The sequence below is a fragment of the Artibeus jamaicensis genome, unplaced genomic scaffold (genome assembly GCF_021234435.1).
Source record: "Artibeus jamaicensis isolate MK-2021 breed Jamaican fruit bat unplaced genomic scaffold, CSHL_Jam_final contig_851, whole genome shotgun sequence".
Lineage (NCBI taxonomy): Eukaryota > Metazoa > Chordata > Mammalia > Chiroptera > Phyllostomidae > Artibeus > Artibeus jamaicensis.
In genome coordinates, this window is record NW_026521986.1 from 6,523,273 (window position 1) to 6,540,522 (window position 17,250).

General features: G+C 43.8%; 1 protein-coding gene across 1 annotated transcript in view; it reads left to right on the top strand.

Annotated features, from left to right (window-relative positions):
• Positions 1-4,775: 4,775 nt before the first annotated feature.
• FNTB (farnesyltransferase, CAAX box, beta) overlaps positions 4,776-17,250 on the top strand; it is a 62,031-nt gene continuing 49,556 nt past the window's right edge. The window contains exon 1 of the mRNA XM_037125894.2: positions 4,776-4,992. Coding sequence (XP_036981789.2) covers positions 4,849-4,992 — 144 coding nt within the window. The 5' untranslated portion in view covers positions 4,776-4,848. The remainder of the gene's footprint in view (positions 4,993-17,250) is intronic.

The window sequence follows — 17,250 nt, forward strand, 5'->3', positions numbered from 1 at the left end:
ATGCCCATTATGTATGTACCAGAGAATAAGCAATGAATAATATAAAAATCCCTGCCCTGAGAGCTTATATTCCAGTGGGGGAAGTCAGAGTTAACACGATAAGTGACCGAAATACCAGGTCTGGCAGCTGCTGTCGGTGCTGCGGAGGAAAATGAAGCGGGAGAGTGGGACAGAGTACTCATCAGGGGGTGCATGTTTCAGTTTTGCATGGGCAGGTCAGGAAAGGTTTCAAGGAAAAGGGCTCTGAGTTGGACTAAGGACTCTGAGTAAAGACGATCAGAAGGGAGAAGGCCAGCCCTCCTCGTACCTGGGGCAGAGCACTGCAGCGGAGGGAATCATGAGCACACAGGCTCTGAGGCTGGTGGGAGCCTGGGGCATGCACAGAACAGCAAGAAGGCCTGTGTGCGTGGGCAGAGTCAGCAGCAGAGCGTAAGAATGGGCTCCCTCCCTGAGGCCTCTGAGTGAAGGCATGGCTTACACTGAAAAAAGTACAGCTGGTTTTTGAGTTTGTATTGGGCTCGCTGGGGACAAGAGTGGAAAACAGGAAGAAGAGTTGAGAGATGAACATAAAATCCAAGTAACGGATGATGGTGACTTGCACCAGGACACTAGCAGTGGGATCGGTAAGCAGTGGCCAGATTCTGCACATATTTTCAACAAGATGTATGGGGCATGAGAGAAAGAGACATTAAGGATGGCTCCAAGATATTTGGAGTTAAATGGAAGGAGGAAGTTGCCATAACTGAGAATGGAAACCAGCATCTCTGTTGGGGTCATGCTAAGTTTGAGATGCCTTTTAGACCTCCAAGTGGGAATGCAAGGAGGATATTAGATACAAACTCTGGAGTTCAGGGGAAAGATCCAGGGTGGAGAAATAAATGAGGGAATTGTCAGCCTGCTGGTGGTATTTAAAACACTGAGACTGCCTGGGCTCGTAGGCGAATGACTGTAGACAGAGGACCCTGGGCTGCTCTGAAGTTAAGGTGTTGGAGAGATGAAGAAATAGCAAAAGCCAGAATAAGACACTCAAGAAGGTATTTCAAGAAGAATAGCATGATCAACCATGTGAAATGTTGCCAGGGAGTCAACTAGGAAGATGAGATGAGGACTGAGAACCGGCCCTTGGATTTCACCACATGGAGTTCAACAGGGACTTCACAAGAACTGATGGGGAAGCCAGGCTGGAACGGGTCCAGGAGACCGAAACCGTTGGAGGAGAGGAAATGGAGACACTGGTAGAAAGGAAATGAAATGAGTAATGGGGAGGTAGCTGGAGGAGGAGTGGAATCATGAGGCTTAAAAATGCACCCTCCCCCACCCCCCACCAAGAATGGAGAAGCCTATTTGAAAGTGATGGGAGTGATCAAGTATAGGAACAATGTGATATTTTGGAAGAGGCAAGGGAAGTGGTGGACTAAAGTCTTGGGGTGGAACATGAGGGAAGGAGAGGAGGGGAGGGGAGGGGCTGGCCTCAGGTAGGAGCTGGGAAGTGATCGTGTCTGGGTTGGTGAGAAAGCAACTGTATTGGAGAACATTAATTATCTAGTGGGATATTAGATGATTTCTTTCCATTTTTCAAACTTTCCAAGATATGCATTGCATAGTTCCACAAGATATTAAAAGAAACAATTCATGATGACATTATGGTCTCCCTGGAGTTTCTGCAGTGAGAGCTATTTTGAAGCTGGCTTTATAGGCTTACACTAGGGTCAGAAGCGACCTCTAGTGGTTTATTTGGGCCATTAATTTTTTTTTTTTTTTTTACTCTTGATGGGAGGACAAAATAGCACTATTCATATAATTTTGTATCATTAAAAAAAACAATTATAATTCACAATGTAATTCAGAAACTATCAGGAATTTTAGTAAAATATACCCAAATCATCTACAGTCCAAGCTGGAGTTGCTATGAATTATCGTTACTGAGGATTTCTCCTGAAGTTCACCACTCTCTGCCATACAGACTGTTCATTCTGCTTCTTCAACCAATGGTTTTATTAAACCCAGAAGGACAATTGGTCGATCCAGCATTGAACAGCCTGCTTGGTGTTACACAGAACACAAATTCCTCACCTTTTTCATTCCTTATTTCACCTGATTTTTGGTTGTCGCTGGGTTTCTTCTGCCTGGGATGGCCCATCACTCTGGGTTAGTTTAACTCTTTTTCTCATGCGAGCCTTTACTGATCTTCCAGATTGCCTGTAGTCCCCTCTATTATGCAATCTCAATGCCCTGTGCTTCTTTCTCCCTCTTGCCGTTTCCCCTCAATTAAAAGTTCTGTAATGATTGTGTAATGGTTGTTTTTTTCTGGTAAACCATGAGGCCCATAAGAGCCGAAACTGTGTCTGGCCTGTCCACCGCTGTCTCCTCAGCACTTAGCTCAGTGCCCAGCACATAATGGGTTCTCAATAAATATTTACTGAATGGACAGACTCTATACTGCAGGTGACTCTAGGCATGCCCCTGTTAATATCTTTCAGACCCCCCCCCCCCCCCCCCGCAGAGGAGATTGCATTTCAGAAATGTGTTTTTATTTGGATACAATTTGCACTTGCTTTAAGAACACCTGTGATATAGATGTAACAATTTGTTACAAAATGCTTCCAGCTACTCTTTCAAATAGCTCAATTTAAATTTCTAGCCAGCAAAGTAACTCTTTATGAAGAGGGCTGAATCCTTACATATGACCTGGACTTCTGTCAGAGAGTTTTTTTCTAAAACAGAACTAGGGGAAAGACAGCAGGTTGCCAATACAGAGGGGAGTATAGTGCAGCCGTATTGGTGATCCTAACCCACACAGTCTCACTTATTCTCAGACTTCATAACATTCCGCCATGTCCAGGGCTTAACTTGACATTAGTACCGCTAAAATGGTGTAGGTGTTCAGAAGGAGTCACCCCAAGGTATGCCTGTGTGGTATGTGGATTATTTTGAGCTAAGGGTAACTGTGACCTGGAGAGCTCAAGAGAAACTTCTGTCCCCCACCCCTTTAAGTACATAGAAAAATTCAAATTCGGAGGCTTGCTCATAAGAAGAGATGATCAGAGAGTAACCTTTCTACAAAATGTATCTGTATAGCAGGAAAAACTACTAATTACTGAACATCTGCTCTTCTTCTCCGGCAATGACCCTTTGAAACCCCAAGACACCTTGCCTCATACTTAGTTCAGAATGCCACGCATGCCCCGTTTTAACTGTCTCTAAATCTCTTCTGTATGCGCGGTTCCCATGGGTACATATGTAATTAAATTGATCATTTTCTTTTGTTAACCTGTCTTAATTTAATTATCAGATCAGCTGAACAAATCATAAGTAGAGGAAAGTTTCTTCCTCCCTCACAATGGACATGGCTTGAGGCCTTTCGGCCACCCTGGCCTCATCCTTAGAATCTTTCTGAGTGCTTCTTTTTGACACCAGAGTCTGAGACCAGGAGAATGGCTGGTTGTGCAATATCACACCACCATTCCCTGGGCCCTAGATATGTGACTTGGAAATGAGTGGGAACAGATGAAAATGCTCTGATCAAGAAACTGAGCTTGTATCCAAGTCTATGTGGGAAGTCTGTTATCCGCTCCCATGCCCCAACAACTGCCGTACTCTGAACAGTTTAACATCTTGGTATTAGATTTTTGGTGTTGTCCTTTTGATATGGGGGCTCAAAGATTATTTTCTTGTGCTTGTGCAAAGGTACCAGGGGTTTCCCAATGTTACAACTTCAAATGATTTTTATGGAGGTGTATATAATTAACCCCATTCAATAGGGTTTTAAAAATTCTGAATACCTTCAGATTAAATGTCAGAATTAATATAAACACACGTCTAGTTATGGCATTTGTCTCCATCTTGCTGTTTCTTCCTCTTGAACTCTTCCCTATATTGTTCACACAGATGGCTCCTTGTCATCCTTCAGGTCCCAGCTTACATGTCACTTATGTGAAGAGGTTTGGCCTCACCACCCAATCTAGTTAGTACCATCCTACTTTAATTTCTCATAGACCCTGTTTTCCTTAATACCATTTATTAACACATATTTATGTGTTCCTTCACTTAATTCTGTCTATTCCACTACACTATAAGTTTCCCAAGGGCAGGGACCTTGTTTGTTCTTTTCACTTCTGTGTTCCCAGGACCTAGAACAGTGCCTGACATGTAGTAGGTGCTCCATAAAAAATGGATAAATGAATGAATATTGCCTTTGTTTTTTCATTTACACTCGTTGCTTCTATTGAATTTTAGTTCCTGCTACTGCACTGTAACCCCCAAGGGAGTAGGAGAGATTTACAATGCCCCTTCCCTTCATCACTGAGTACCGAGATGGCAGTTCCTTTGTTGAGAAGCTGCTGGCTTCTCCTGGGGAGGCTGTCACGGATCCAAAGGTGCACAATACAATAATTCTGTTAGTAATAGCGTAACTGAGGCAATCAGGAAGGAGAGCTGTCAGAAACGTTACAGCTGCTTCCAAAGTTACAATCACTGGGTTCTTGGGCACCCGAACTACAGCTTATAATTAAGTGAGACTGAGCAGAATGTTGAAGTGTGTGTGTATTCTTTTGCTTAACGAACCGAGGTATCCTCCACGGTCTCTCAAAGGAAATTCAGAAGTATTGTACACATCTTTCCCTCTTTGCCCTCCAGGAAGTTGAGCCTCTTGCAGCAGCAACTCTAACCAGTCGGGGGCGGCAGCATCTCGTTAACTCACTCCTTGAAGATTGGTAGGTTGAAGAGATTCGCGTTCACAATCTTTTTGACTCTAACCGCTCGCCGTAGCTCCTTAACCCGCTCGAGTTTCAATGCGCGTTGTTGTTGGACGAAGCTGAGCCCTATACACCACCCGCTGTTCTACTGATCATGGCTACTCCAAGTTCCTTCACCTGCTACTGCCCTTCATCTTCCTCTCCTGTCTGGTCAGAGCCACTATACTCTCTAAGGCCCGAGCACGCGAGGGAGCGGTTGCAAGACGACTCGGTGGAAACAGTCACGTCCATAGAACAGGTGAGATGACAGGACTAGGTGAGGCTTGCGCGCGGGGTCTTCTGGGAGTGAGAGTCCCATCCACTGGGCCGTCCGGGTGCGGAACTTATCGCGGAACTACGACTCCCACAGTGCAGCGCGGAGCTTCCTTCCTGGGATGGTCCGGGCGCCCGGGAATGGTATAGGGAGTGGAGCGTTTGTGGGGAGGGGTCGTTGTCAGGGGCTTGGTGAAAAGGACAGTACCTGGGTCCCGGTGTCTTAGGGAGCGGAGAAAATCGTGTTCTGTGCTTGGAGGTCACAAAGCAATTCGGGCGGGTCAGACAGCCCACTCCATTCCGCCGGGACAGCGGGAGGTTCTCGGAAGGGTAGTACACTTTCCCCACCTTACCTGTACTTTCGGGACAGAGTGGAAGACAAGCGGCCAGAGTGAGGACATGCCATTTCACGATCTGTTTAATTTCTGACCCCCAGTGCCAGTTTTGAGGCCTGCCTCGTGTGTGGTCATTTTAGTAGTCATTCAATCATTTGAGCACCAGCAGTGTGTTGGACACAATGTTCAACGCTGGAAATGCGGAGAAATAAAACAGCGTCTGACCATGAGCATGGCACAGCCTGCTTGGGGAAGACACAGGAAAACAATATAGTTTGGAAAGTGTTTACAATAAAAGTATAAAATTTGGACTCCTTGTGGTTCATTGAGTCATCGAAGTAGTACTGGAGCTATTGCTTTGAAAACTGTTTAAGGAATGAGTAGTGAACTATAGTTTTGGTTTTCTTCTCATTCCCCGACTGTTCCCAAGTTATCGTGGAAATGTTTACCCATCTGTCAGCAGGAGAAGTGGTCAGGGTGATACTTTTTAATACTTACAAGTACACATCAGGTTACTGACTACAATAAGATCTTTTGATAAAATCAATCTCAGGCTTAATCTTGGAGGGACCTGCTTGGACTTTCATATCTGAAATTGAAAGCCTCCTCTGAGGCAAAATTAGTAGTGATAGTTGTTATAGTGTATATTACAACTAACGATATAATTATAAGTTAGTTAAAACAAAAGCAAAGCCTTGACTAACTACACAGTTACACATGTAGAAGCAGAGAGAATGTTAATACTGGAGATTTATGCTTCAGGGACCTTGGGGTAGAAAAGGAAACATTTATCTTTTTAATCTAGCTCCCCCAGGTTAGTTAGATCACCAGTGTGTCCTTTTACAGAAGTCTTTACAAAAGACAGCCACGAAATCTCCCATCAATCAAAAACCTACAGGATCTTACTGATCTGCTCTTTCTCTCTTTTCTATACTACTTTTTATTTCAGTAGAGTGTCCCTGCTTAGTTCTACCAAGAAAACACCAGTACTTATATTCCAAGTACCTAGGCAAAAGTGAGTGATGCAAAAATGAATACAAGGTTCTGGTCTGCAAAAGGCTGGGCCAAGCCCTGGGCCAGGAGTGGTTGCTAGGTTCAGATATGGAGCGTTAGTATTACAGGGTGTCTTTCAAATGTAGGCTCAGTTGTGGGGTAGTTGGAAAGGAAATAAAAGATTTCCTTTTGTTATTAATCCAGCTCGAATTTTAAAAGTCTAGGATAAACAGTTCCAGATAGTGGGAAGATAATGTAGTATCTCATTTTCATGGTTGCCTCAATGCTTTAATTATCACCATAGTGCCCATTTATTGGGTCCCAGCATTGTGCTAAAGGCTCTCCACACATCATATCATTCATACACATTTTACAGACAAGACTGAGGCTTAGAGAAGCATTAGGTTGGGAGTTTGATAATGATATATTAATAAGAAGTACCAACCTTGCAAGGGGAGTTGTTTACAGAAGGCACTACGGTCATTCTTTTGGTTCTGACTGAAGAATTTATTCATAGAGATTTACTGTCAGAGCTCAATTTTGTGCCGTTGCCAACAAAACAAATACTCATCACCTGTGTCCTATCTGATTACCAGCAGACTTTATCTGTTAAAAAACAATTTGATTTTGAAGTTAAACCTATAAGTAATGGAAAGAGCCCTTAGTTATGATTCCTTCTGTTTTGTTAACTCAATTTATTCAACAAATATTGGGGGCCTTCTGTGTCAGGTACTGTTTTGGGCACGAGATGTAACACAGTGAAAAGAAAAAGGCCAAGTTGATGGCTTTATGGAACTTTTTGTTCAGGATGCAGTTAGTTAAAAAAGGGTAAGCTATCTATTTATATATCTGTCCATCATTTATTAGATATGATAATTGGAGGGAAATGCTGCAGAGAGCAAAAAAGCAGGACAAGGGAGATAGAGTATGGCAGGAATGGGTGGGGTGGGCGCAGGGGTAGTTTTTCAATAAGATGACAAGAGAAAACCTCTGATGATGTGACATTTTAGCTGAGACCTGAAGTAAGTGAGGGAACATGCCATATGTGTGTCTGTGGGGAAAAGCATTCTGGGTACAAAAGCAGCAAGTACAAAGGACCCGAGGCAAGAGCGTGCCTGCTGAGTGGAAAGCCACTGTGAGTGAAGAGGTTAACAAACAGAAGGATGGGAGATGAGTTTGGATTGTGGAGGGCCCTGTGTAAGTACTTTCAAATACCCTGACTGAGACGGGAAGCCATTGGGCTGGGTAGCTTCTGTTTCCTTCCCCAGATCCTCTCTGTCCTGTTCCACCCTGCTTGCTCTGTGGACGTGCCCCAGGAGGTGGACCTGCTGGACAGACCCCCTTGCCTTATGGCTGCTGGTTGTGTTTGGCCATGGGGAGTAATGGACAGGGGTGACAGAGAGGGAGAAAAATGAGATTGCACATTTATTTTCTTCCTACAGGGTTGCGCGGGCTGGTGTGTCTCTAGACTTAAGGTCACATCTCCTATTAGGTGCCTCCTTCGTGGGGCTGTCTGTGTCTGTCTCCTTCTCTTCATACCTTCCGGCCTAGTGGGGGCATCGAGCGCCCCGGCGTTGCCAGCCCCAGAGTACGCACTGTCCTTTGCGGTTTCGCTGCACCTGCCTATGCCTTTGTAACTTCTTCCTTCATCAAATCTCCTCAAAGCACCCACTTTGAGTGTGCCATCTGTTACCTCCCAGACTGATCCACCATTGGAGGGTTCTGACACACTCTGACTAGCATTTCATCAGGTTCATTTAGGTCACGGCTGAGAAGTAGATTGTGAGGAGGAGAGGGTGCAGGGGAACTAGTTAGGAGGCTGTTGCAATACTGCAGGTGACAAGTGATGGCTGCTTCACTCAGGGCCATGGCAGTGGAACGTTGGTGTTGTAGAGTGTCTGAGGTCAGGATCTGGGTATTTTTTGAATGACTCTACCTTGACAAACTGTTTTACTGATAGATTTGAGGCATGGGGCACCTTTTATAGCTTCAAAGGCAAGATGGAATTGTTTTATTAGTGGTTGTCTTTTTTTTTCTGCCGTCTGCAGTCACCCTGTTGCAAATGCTCTGTGATTCAGGTCAGTAGGTCAACACTGGTGCGGTCTCAGAGGTAGCAGCTTGTTAAAAACAGTTGTTTACTGAAGGTATTATTCCTGTGTTTTTCTTGCGGTTTGCCCTTGAACAGGGGTAAACGCATCCTCCACTTGAAGTGGCATGATGTCATTAGACAACATTCAGTGAAGTGACAGTCAACTCTGAGGGGAATCTAGAATTATTAGTCTGAGTCCCTGCTCTCAGGATTTTTTCTCTCAGAGGAAAAAATACCCATGTGCTTGAAGCAATCACAGAATCACTTATAAAAGCATGTAATTCAATGCTAAATTGTGACTGCGTTGCTCCAGGATTGCAGGGGCAGCAGCCTGTCTGTTGGGGGCTGAGGCCTCTGGAAAACGTCTTTTCATGGGACCGGGGCTGGGTTGCAAAGGATGGAGTTGGGGGCGTGAAGGAAGACTTACCAGGAATGAATGGAGGGTGCATGTTGGCTGTGGTAGGAAACTAGGTCAGCTGAGTGGGGGAGGCGGTGGGGTGGGGTGGGGTGGGCAGCCAGGCTGAAGATCTGGCCTGAAGTGACGGGCATTGTGCCACCGCAGTCCCCCGAGGGGGGGAACTCTTGCTGTTGACTCATTTCAAGTCATAGCCTCCAAAAGATTATTAAATGGAGGCAGAACAAACCACTAAATATGATCGAACTTACCAGTTGTTTTTTTTTTTCTGTGTCTGATAGAAGGAAAGAGAGCTCTTCCCGGTTAAGTAGTCAGTAGGGTAGCTATGTGAATCAATTTTATTTTTTTAAATTTAGCATATAGTTTAAGGCAATTTCAAATATCAAGAATTTCCTCATTCTTCCCCATTAAAAAGTCCCCCAAAGTGTTTTTTGTGTCAACTTGAAAATACACGTACTTTTAGGTATGTAGGCAAACACATCAAATGTCTACTTACAAAATTTATATTTTTAATTTAGGTACATAGATCTATTTAAAATCACATACTCTATAAAAATCAAAATAATTTATTTTTTATTTCTTTTCTTTTTATTTTCTCCTGAGGACATTTTTTCATTGCTTTTAGAGAGAGAGGAAAGGAGACAGAGAAACGTCAGTGTGAGAGAGAAGCACCTATTGGTTGCCTGCCATATTCCCCAACCAGGGGATGGTACGCTCCTGAATGGGGAATCGAAGCCACAACCTTTCGGTTATGGGAATGATGCCCCAGCACTGAGCCACATGGGCCAGGGGCAAAGTCACACTAATTCGGAAATACTGTTTTTCCTCCTCCTCCTATTCATACAATAGTTTTCTTCAAACTCTTCATATCCATATTTGACTTAGTATGTTTGTCATTACTGGGGCCACATTTTGGATGAGCTGATATGATTTTCCAAACCACACTTGCAGTTTTTTGAAATTCACCCTTTGTGAGTATGGTGAGATATCGTCATTGACTATTTTACTACAAGTTACAGTTAGAATTCTCTCCCAATGTGTCCAGTCTGTGTGTATCTGTGATTGCCACAATTTAACCACATTATTACTTTTTAAAGAGATCTTTAAAAGATTTTACAATGGCAACTTACATGTGGAAGTGTGAGTTCATATCCCCAGGAATAATGACTAAATCTGTTTAATTTGTCTTCTTCTGTAAAGGTAAACTTTGTCTTCTTCTTAAAGGTAAACTCAGCTTACCTCTATAAACAGCCATGACCAGACCTTATTTCAGGTGGATGTGTCAACCTCAGGTGGTACTTTGTGTTCAGAGTAAAGAGTTGAAAGAACTCACCACAGCAAGAGTTACTTTGTAAAGATTACTTATAAAGTGACTCCCCCACCCAAGAGATTTTTTTTTAGGAAGAGTCCTTGCCTTATATTTCACCCATTAATGATTCTTTGACCACATCTTCAGAATTAGCAGGAGTCTCAGGCAGCAAACCTGCTTTCTGGAAGTGTCCTCCCCGGAGGGGGGGGGGCGGGGAATGTAGGAAGAAGAGAAGCAACGGTCCATGATATGAAAGTCAGGGCGTCATGAGACACGCTGTAGAGAGAACCTGTGAAAGAGAAAGTACCAAATGTATTAGCTGGTTTTTATGACTCACCTGTGAGTGGAGATTATTCTGTGGTTCTGTTGGTTGGATTTCTAGAAAAATTTCAGAAAATATCTTCTAAACAGAGCTGTCAAGAGTGAAGGTAGATGGTTGGATCTGCATTTATTTATTGCTGTGGCCCTTCAGCCTTGTGGACTGGATGCTTCACTTTATCTCTAGACCCTGGATTCTGACGCAGTCTATCATCAGAAAACACACAATATACATATTAGTTTCTATCCTGTGTACAGGTGATAGATACACACACTGATATGTATTTATTAGTTTCATTATCTATCTAAAGATATATGTGCATGCATGAATATGTAAATATAAATATATAGTGGAGCAGGGAAAACACCTTTTCCTCTACCCATTTTGGATTCTCCGGCTGGGCCCTGTAAATTAGACTAGCCAAAGGCTAACAAGAGAAAAACAAACAGAAATGTATTAACACACGCATTTTGTAAGTACCCATGGTAGCACCCATCCATGAGCAACCCAGAGGGGTGGGTAGAACTCGGGGTTTTATATTATTTTAGGCTAAAACAAAGAAGAAGGAATGGGCCTTCTAGGTGGGAAAGCTAAGTTATAGGAAGAGAACGGGAAAAGCATGGTAAACGAGAGTTGTTTAGTAAGATTTGTTATGAAGAGTTAAGTTGCATCTTGTCCGCTGATTAGAGTTGTTAGGAGTTCTCCACTTCTGGTACAGAGAGGGAGACATTTTTACATCAAAAAACTTTACAATATGAAATTTTATGCCCTGTTTTTAGACCTTTTCCTGTGTCTCTTATTTATCAAATGGCCTTTACCTTAAAATAATCCAGATGCCAAAGAGGTTTTGGGAAGGCATCTTCTAGTACCCCTCAAAATATATAATCTGACTGTAGCAAACTTAAAAACATTCTGTGCTTAGAGACGCCTGGCCTGTGTCCAGTCGGAAGCAGGTGCAAACTTCTCACTCAGAACCATTGTGTTCTCTTTTTACCCTGTAGTAGGTGACCAGTTGCTTCATGCCTGGAGGAAATCGGAGATGTACTGTTCGAATTCACAGTTAGAATTAATGGTTATGTTGTACAGTAAATGGGTTTGGGAGGGCTGGCTTGGAACCTGTTTGGCATGACATTGCTTGGACAGCACAGTTGTTAAGGTCTAAGCGACTGACTTACCAGTGAACTTTCAGAACACAGTTTCTTTGTTGTGACCCATCTATGTAGGATGTGGGGAAGCTTGGGAGATAAGGCATCATAAAACTAAGCACTTTCTAATCTTTTTTTTTTTAAAGATTTTATTTATTTTTAGAGAGAGGGGAAGGAAGGGAGAAAGAAAGGGAGAGAAGCATTGATGTGAGAGAGAAACATCGAGCGGTTGCCTTTCACACACTGAGGCTTCTCACACACACCCCAGCTGGGGACTGAATCTGCAACCCAGGCATGTGCTCTGACTGGGAATCGAACCTGAGACCTTTCAGCTTGCGGGATGATACCCAACCAACTGAGCCACACTGGTCGGGGCTGAATCTTTTTCTTTTTCTTTTCTTTTTTTAAAGAAATTTATAGTTAACAAAAAGTACAAACGATAATATAATTAACACCCATTTTCCTATCACCTAGAATCAGCAGTTGCTGACACCTTAATTTTTCAATTCTGGTTGTTTGTTTGAAGGAAAACAATTAACATTTTGTCCCTCACCCTTTCCGGAAGCTACTTCTGTCCTGAATTGACTGTATATACTTCTACTTCTTCAGTTCTCATCCTTTTATGCACCCGTAAGTTCTGTATTTATGTGCTGTTTTAAAAAATATATTTATTTTTGTTGTATTCTTTCCATTACCATTTATCTCCTGTAAACCCTATTCCCCTCCCCCACAATCACTGTTGTCCGTGTTCATGAGCCCTTTTTCTGTCTTGCTCAATCCCTCCGCCCCCAACCACCCACTCCCAAAGCTGTCAGCCTGCTGCTCTCCCAGCCTGCTTCTGTCTCACACTGATGTCTCTCTCTCTCCCTCCCCCCACCCTGCTTCCTCTTTCTCTAAAAGCAATAAACATATCTTTTGGTGAGGATCTTTAAAAAAACAGCACATCAGTAGATGAGTGGATAAAACAACTATGGTACGTTTACACAATGGAATACTACCCAGGCATAAACAGAAGAAAATTTTACCCTTTGTGAAACAGTATGGATAGACCTGGAGAACACTATGCTAAGTGAAATAAGCCAGTCAGAGAAAGACAAATACCGTATGATCTCACTCATATGTGGAATCTAGTGAACAAGCTGAACTAACAAGCAAAATAGAGACAGACTCATAGATAGCAGAATGATAGCAAAGGGGGCGGGGTTGGAGGGATTGAGCAAAAAGGAAAAAAGGACTCATGGACTTGGACAAAAGTGCAGTGATGGGGGTGCCTAATAAGCGGGCTAAATGGTAATGGAAAAAATACAAAAAGAAAAATAAGATGGTCATGAACTATGTGTCCTGTGCCCAAGGGAAATGAACCTACGGGCCCTTTGCTATTTATGGAAAGGAAAATGATCTGTTGTTATAGGGCTGGTAATCAGCCTTTGTGTTGTACCTAGTTGGTAACTGCCTTGCCTGTGAGGGTTCTCATGCAGAAGGGAAACATTAGCTGGGGTAGAATAGTCCATTCCTTTGGGTTGGAAAGGAAGCATGGAAATTCAAGATAAAACGAGAGGCCAGGGAAAGTGGCCACACTTTAGCATCCCTGTACCAAAGCAGCTTTTTGTTTTTTGAGTTCCTATGAGAGAGCTATCTAGTATTCAGAGTTTGTCACGATTTAGCTTTCTTTTTTTAATAGTTAGCTCTGAGTTCTCTTTTAAGTGAGGATTTTGATAATTTTAAAAGGAATTTAGTGATAGATCTTGCTTATAGATGTTGTGCAGTTGTTATGACTAATTTCCCTAGTTCTGTCCCAGAGTCTTAAGTTTCTAAATTTACTGCTGTGATGAAGGTCCCCAAGGCCACTCCTAGGTTCGGTGATTCAATACAAAGATTCAGACGACTCAGCATGTAGTCATACTGACGGTTATGATTCATTACAGCAAAAGCTACACAGCAAAATCAGCAAAGGGAAAAAGCTCATGGGGTGATGCCTGGAGAAAACGCGGCATAAGCTTCCAGGGGCCTTCTCTCGCTGGCGTCACAGCGGACGGGCTTGACCCCTCCGCCCAACTGTGAATTGTGAGGCCACGTGTGAAGCGCCGTGGACCAGGGAGGCTTGGGAGAGACGTGGTGCCTGTGGCTGTGCCGAGGCCCGGAGGCTCGTCACCCAGGTGCCCTCCGCCCAGCACCACTCAGACCTCCGCGATTCGGGAGAAAAGCAGCGGTTTATCGTAATTCCTGTGGTTCAGGCAGTGAGCCGCTCTCTCCAGTCTGGGGAAGGGTGGGGCTCGCCTGGAACCCAGGTTCCCAGACACCAGCCACGGCAGGCCTTTCAAACAGCACTCTCAGGCCTGCTATGTTAACTCTTTTATAGCCAGCTTTTTTTGGTCTTTTCCTCCTGTTATGCAAATCAGAACATTTAAAGAATGCTTTTATATAACACTGGGAGGCTATATGGGGAGAAGTAGAGGCAAAAAAAAAAAGGATGTTGCATGTTTTGGTGGTTACTTTGGCATTTTCCTCCCCAGATGAGTACTTTAAAATTCCTATATTACCCCATTACTATTTGTCAAAAACCAATTCAGGCTTATTGCCAAGTGTTACTTGTGAAGCTGTGCTCCAAAAACCGTGCTGTGTGTTCTTGGGTGACCTTTTTCTATGAAAAATTACACCAGTTCCTAAAGAATGCACAGAATGAGAGTAAACTTTTGCAAGTCGTGTATCTGATAAGGGACTTGTATCTAGAATATATAAAGTACTGTTACAGTTCAGTAATAAAAAACAAATAACCCAGTTTTAAAGATGAACAAAGTATCTGAATAGGTATTTCTCCAAAGAAGATTACAGATGGCCAATAACCCCCCCAAACATGTTCAGCGTCATTCGCCATCAGGAAAGGCAATCAAAGCTATAATGAGAAGCTGCTTTCCACCACCAGGAGGGCTGTATCAAAGACAGGTGATGCCGTGTGTCAGGTAGGACGAGAAGTCGGAACCCTCCCGCACTGCTGGTGGGAATGCAAAATGGTGCGGCTGCTGTGGCAAGCAGCCCGGCGCTTCCACAGAGAGTGAGGCACAGAGTTGCCGTAGATCTAGCAATTCCTCTTCTAGGTATACACCCCAGAGAAATGAAATGTGCATAGCAGCGTTATTCGTCATAGCCCCCAAGTGGGAACAACCTCGTGCCTATCAAATGATGAACGGATAAGCAAAACGTGATAGACTCATATTCACATAATGGGACAGTACTCAGCAGTGAAAAGAAATGAGGTGCTGGCACATGCTGCCATGTGGATAAAGTCTGAAAGCCTTATGCTGAACGAAGCCCGTCACAAAGGACCATATATTGTGTAATTTCGCTTACATGAAGTATCCAGAATACGCAAATCTATGGAGATAGAAATCAGATTAGTGGTTGGCAGGAGCTGGGTGGATAGAGGTTTGGGGTGAGTCCTAAGGGGTGCAGGGTTTCTTTTGGGGGTAGTGAACATGTTCTAAAATTAATTGGGGTAATGGATGTACAACTCTGTGAAAATACTGAAAGCCATTGAATTGTACACTTTAGATGGGTGAATTGAATAGTGTGTGAATTTTATCTCATAAAACTATTAGAAAATTTTACCAGTTCTTAGGAAAAATAAAGTGATTTTTTTTATCCATTATTATGAAAAGCTGACCTGTAATACTGAGGTATTAATACAATTCATAATTTAGATTTTCAGACATGAGTCAGTTATTAACTGCCTGGGAAAAGCACTTGTTCATTCTGAAGAATGTGGTTAGGAAATGTGTTGAGGAAAAATCAAGAAGAAGCCCTGGCTGGTGTAACTCAGTGGATTGAGCACAGGCCTGCGAACCAGAGGATCGAGGTTCCATTCCCAGTCAGGGCACATGCCTGGGTTGCAGGCCAGTTCCCAGGAGGGGACTCATGAGAGGCAACCACACATTGATATTTCTCTCCCTTTCTCCTTCCCTTCCTCTCTAAAGATAAATAAATAAAATGTTTTTTAAAAAATCAAGAAGAAATGACACCATACTGGGAATAGTTGAGGCATTTTCTGCTTTGCTTTATGACGTACATACCTCTCTGTTTCTGTCAAATGTCTTAGTTTAGACATAGAACTCCATTTTCCTCATCTAGTACTTAGCTGCTGGTGTTGCCTGAGAAGGAACTGAACTTTTTCATCAAGAAGTTCTTGGCTGGAAGCTTTTCTCCCAGGGGTCTAAGTGTCAAAATGCTAAGGAGGGGATGGGCTCATCCGTTAGCCTTTGACTATTAAGTCATATGGATTTGCACCAGCTTGCATTTGAGTAAAGGAAGTGCGTTTTCTGCCCACTTGCTTTTGTTTCATTCAGAATTCATCAATTCACTTAACTATACCAGCACATCTTGTCTTGTATATATTTCTGTCCCTTTCGGCTCTCAGTTAAGGAAGGCACAGCTGAGAAATGCAGTCTGTGTTCCATTTAGGCTGGTGCTTTGTATCAGTCCCATTGTAACTGAGCACAGGGGGGCCCGTCCACGTGCCGCCTTGGTGTATACCCAGCAATCAGCATTGGAAGAAACAGGTTTTTATTTATAACATTCCCACCTCGAGGGGGTGGGAGAACTTCAGCTCAGGGCCCTGTTCTCCTATGAGATACAACACTTGCTCCCCCAAAGGCTATAAGCCAAAGGCCCTGAAGTTCCGCATATCCTTATCTGTGCTTAAGCAGGCTGTGCAAACGGTCTCACAGCAGCTCCCTCCTTCAGGATCTGGGGTACGTTGTCAGCAGCCTCCGTGTTAGAGTCCAGGAAAACATGTGCTATTTGGCGTGGGATCATGGTGAAGTCTAGGAAAGGTACAAGTCCCAAGAGTCTGGATAGAGTCTGGGTCCATGAGGCAACAGGTCAGTGTCTTACAGGGCGGGGTCCCTGGTGGCTCTGGAGTCAGCTAGGGCAGCACCATTAGAGCGGCAGCATGTCCCCTTCCTTACTGTACCAGGACGCATGGTGGGATCCTGACTGCAAACTACACAGCTGCTTGCTTACTCCTCTCTCCCCGTGGCTGCTACACCATTGCTCTCCTTCCTCATGGCTCCCTGCTTACTAAGCCCTTTCCAAACCACATGGTTACTCTGCTCACTACCAGCGACATGGTTCTCCCCTTATGGCTGCCTGCCCTTAGTTTAAATCCTGACCCAGAGCTTCCTGCATGACCTTCCTCTCTGACCCCTCCCACAATGGGCTACATTTGCCAGTTTCCCTGTATTGTTCTACCTGCTCTTGGCTGCCACCTCTAGTCAGGACGAGTGTGACTCAAAACCCCTGCAGCACCCCGGCTGATCCATACACATCTGGAAAGACATGGCTATCCCCTTGCCATTATAATGCACATCCCCCAGCCAAGCGCTGTGGCGGTTTTCTGGAGACCCCCCCCCCACTCTGCATCTTGTTACACCACGTGAGTGTCTAGAATGGGAAAAGGATGAGGAATCTGGGGCGACTTTCTTATTCCTCCTGAGTCAAGTTCTCATAGTGACTTCAGACTGCTTTTTGAAGTATTGTCCATCCTTAGCCAGATCATCCCTCAGATTTATCTTCAAAGGCACATATCAAAGTACATCCTAAAACCACATATAAATGAATTTTAGATTGGCTGCGTGTTAGATGAT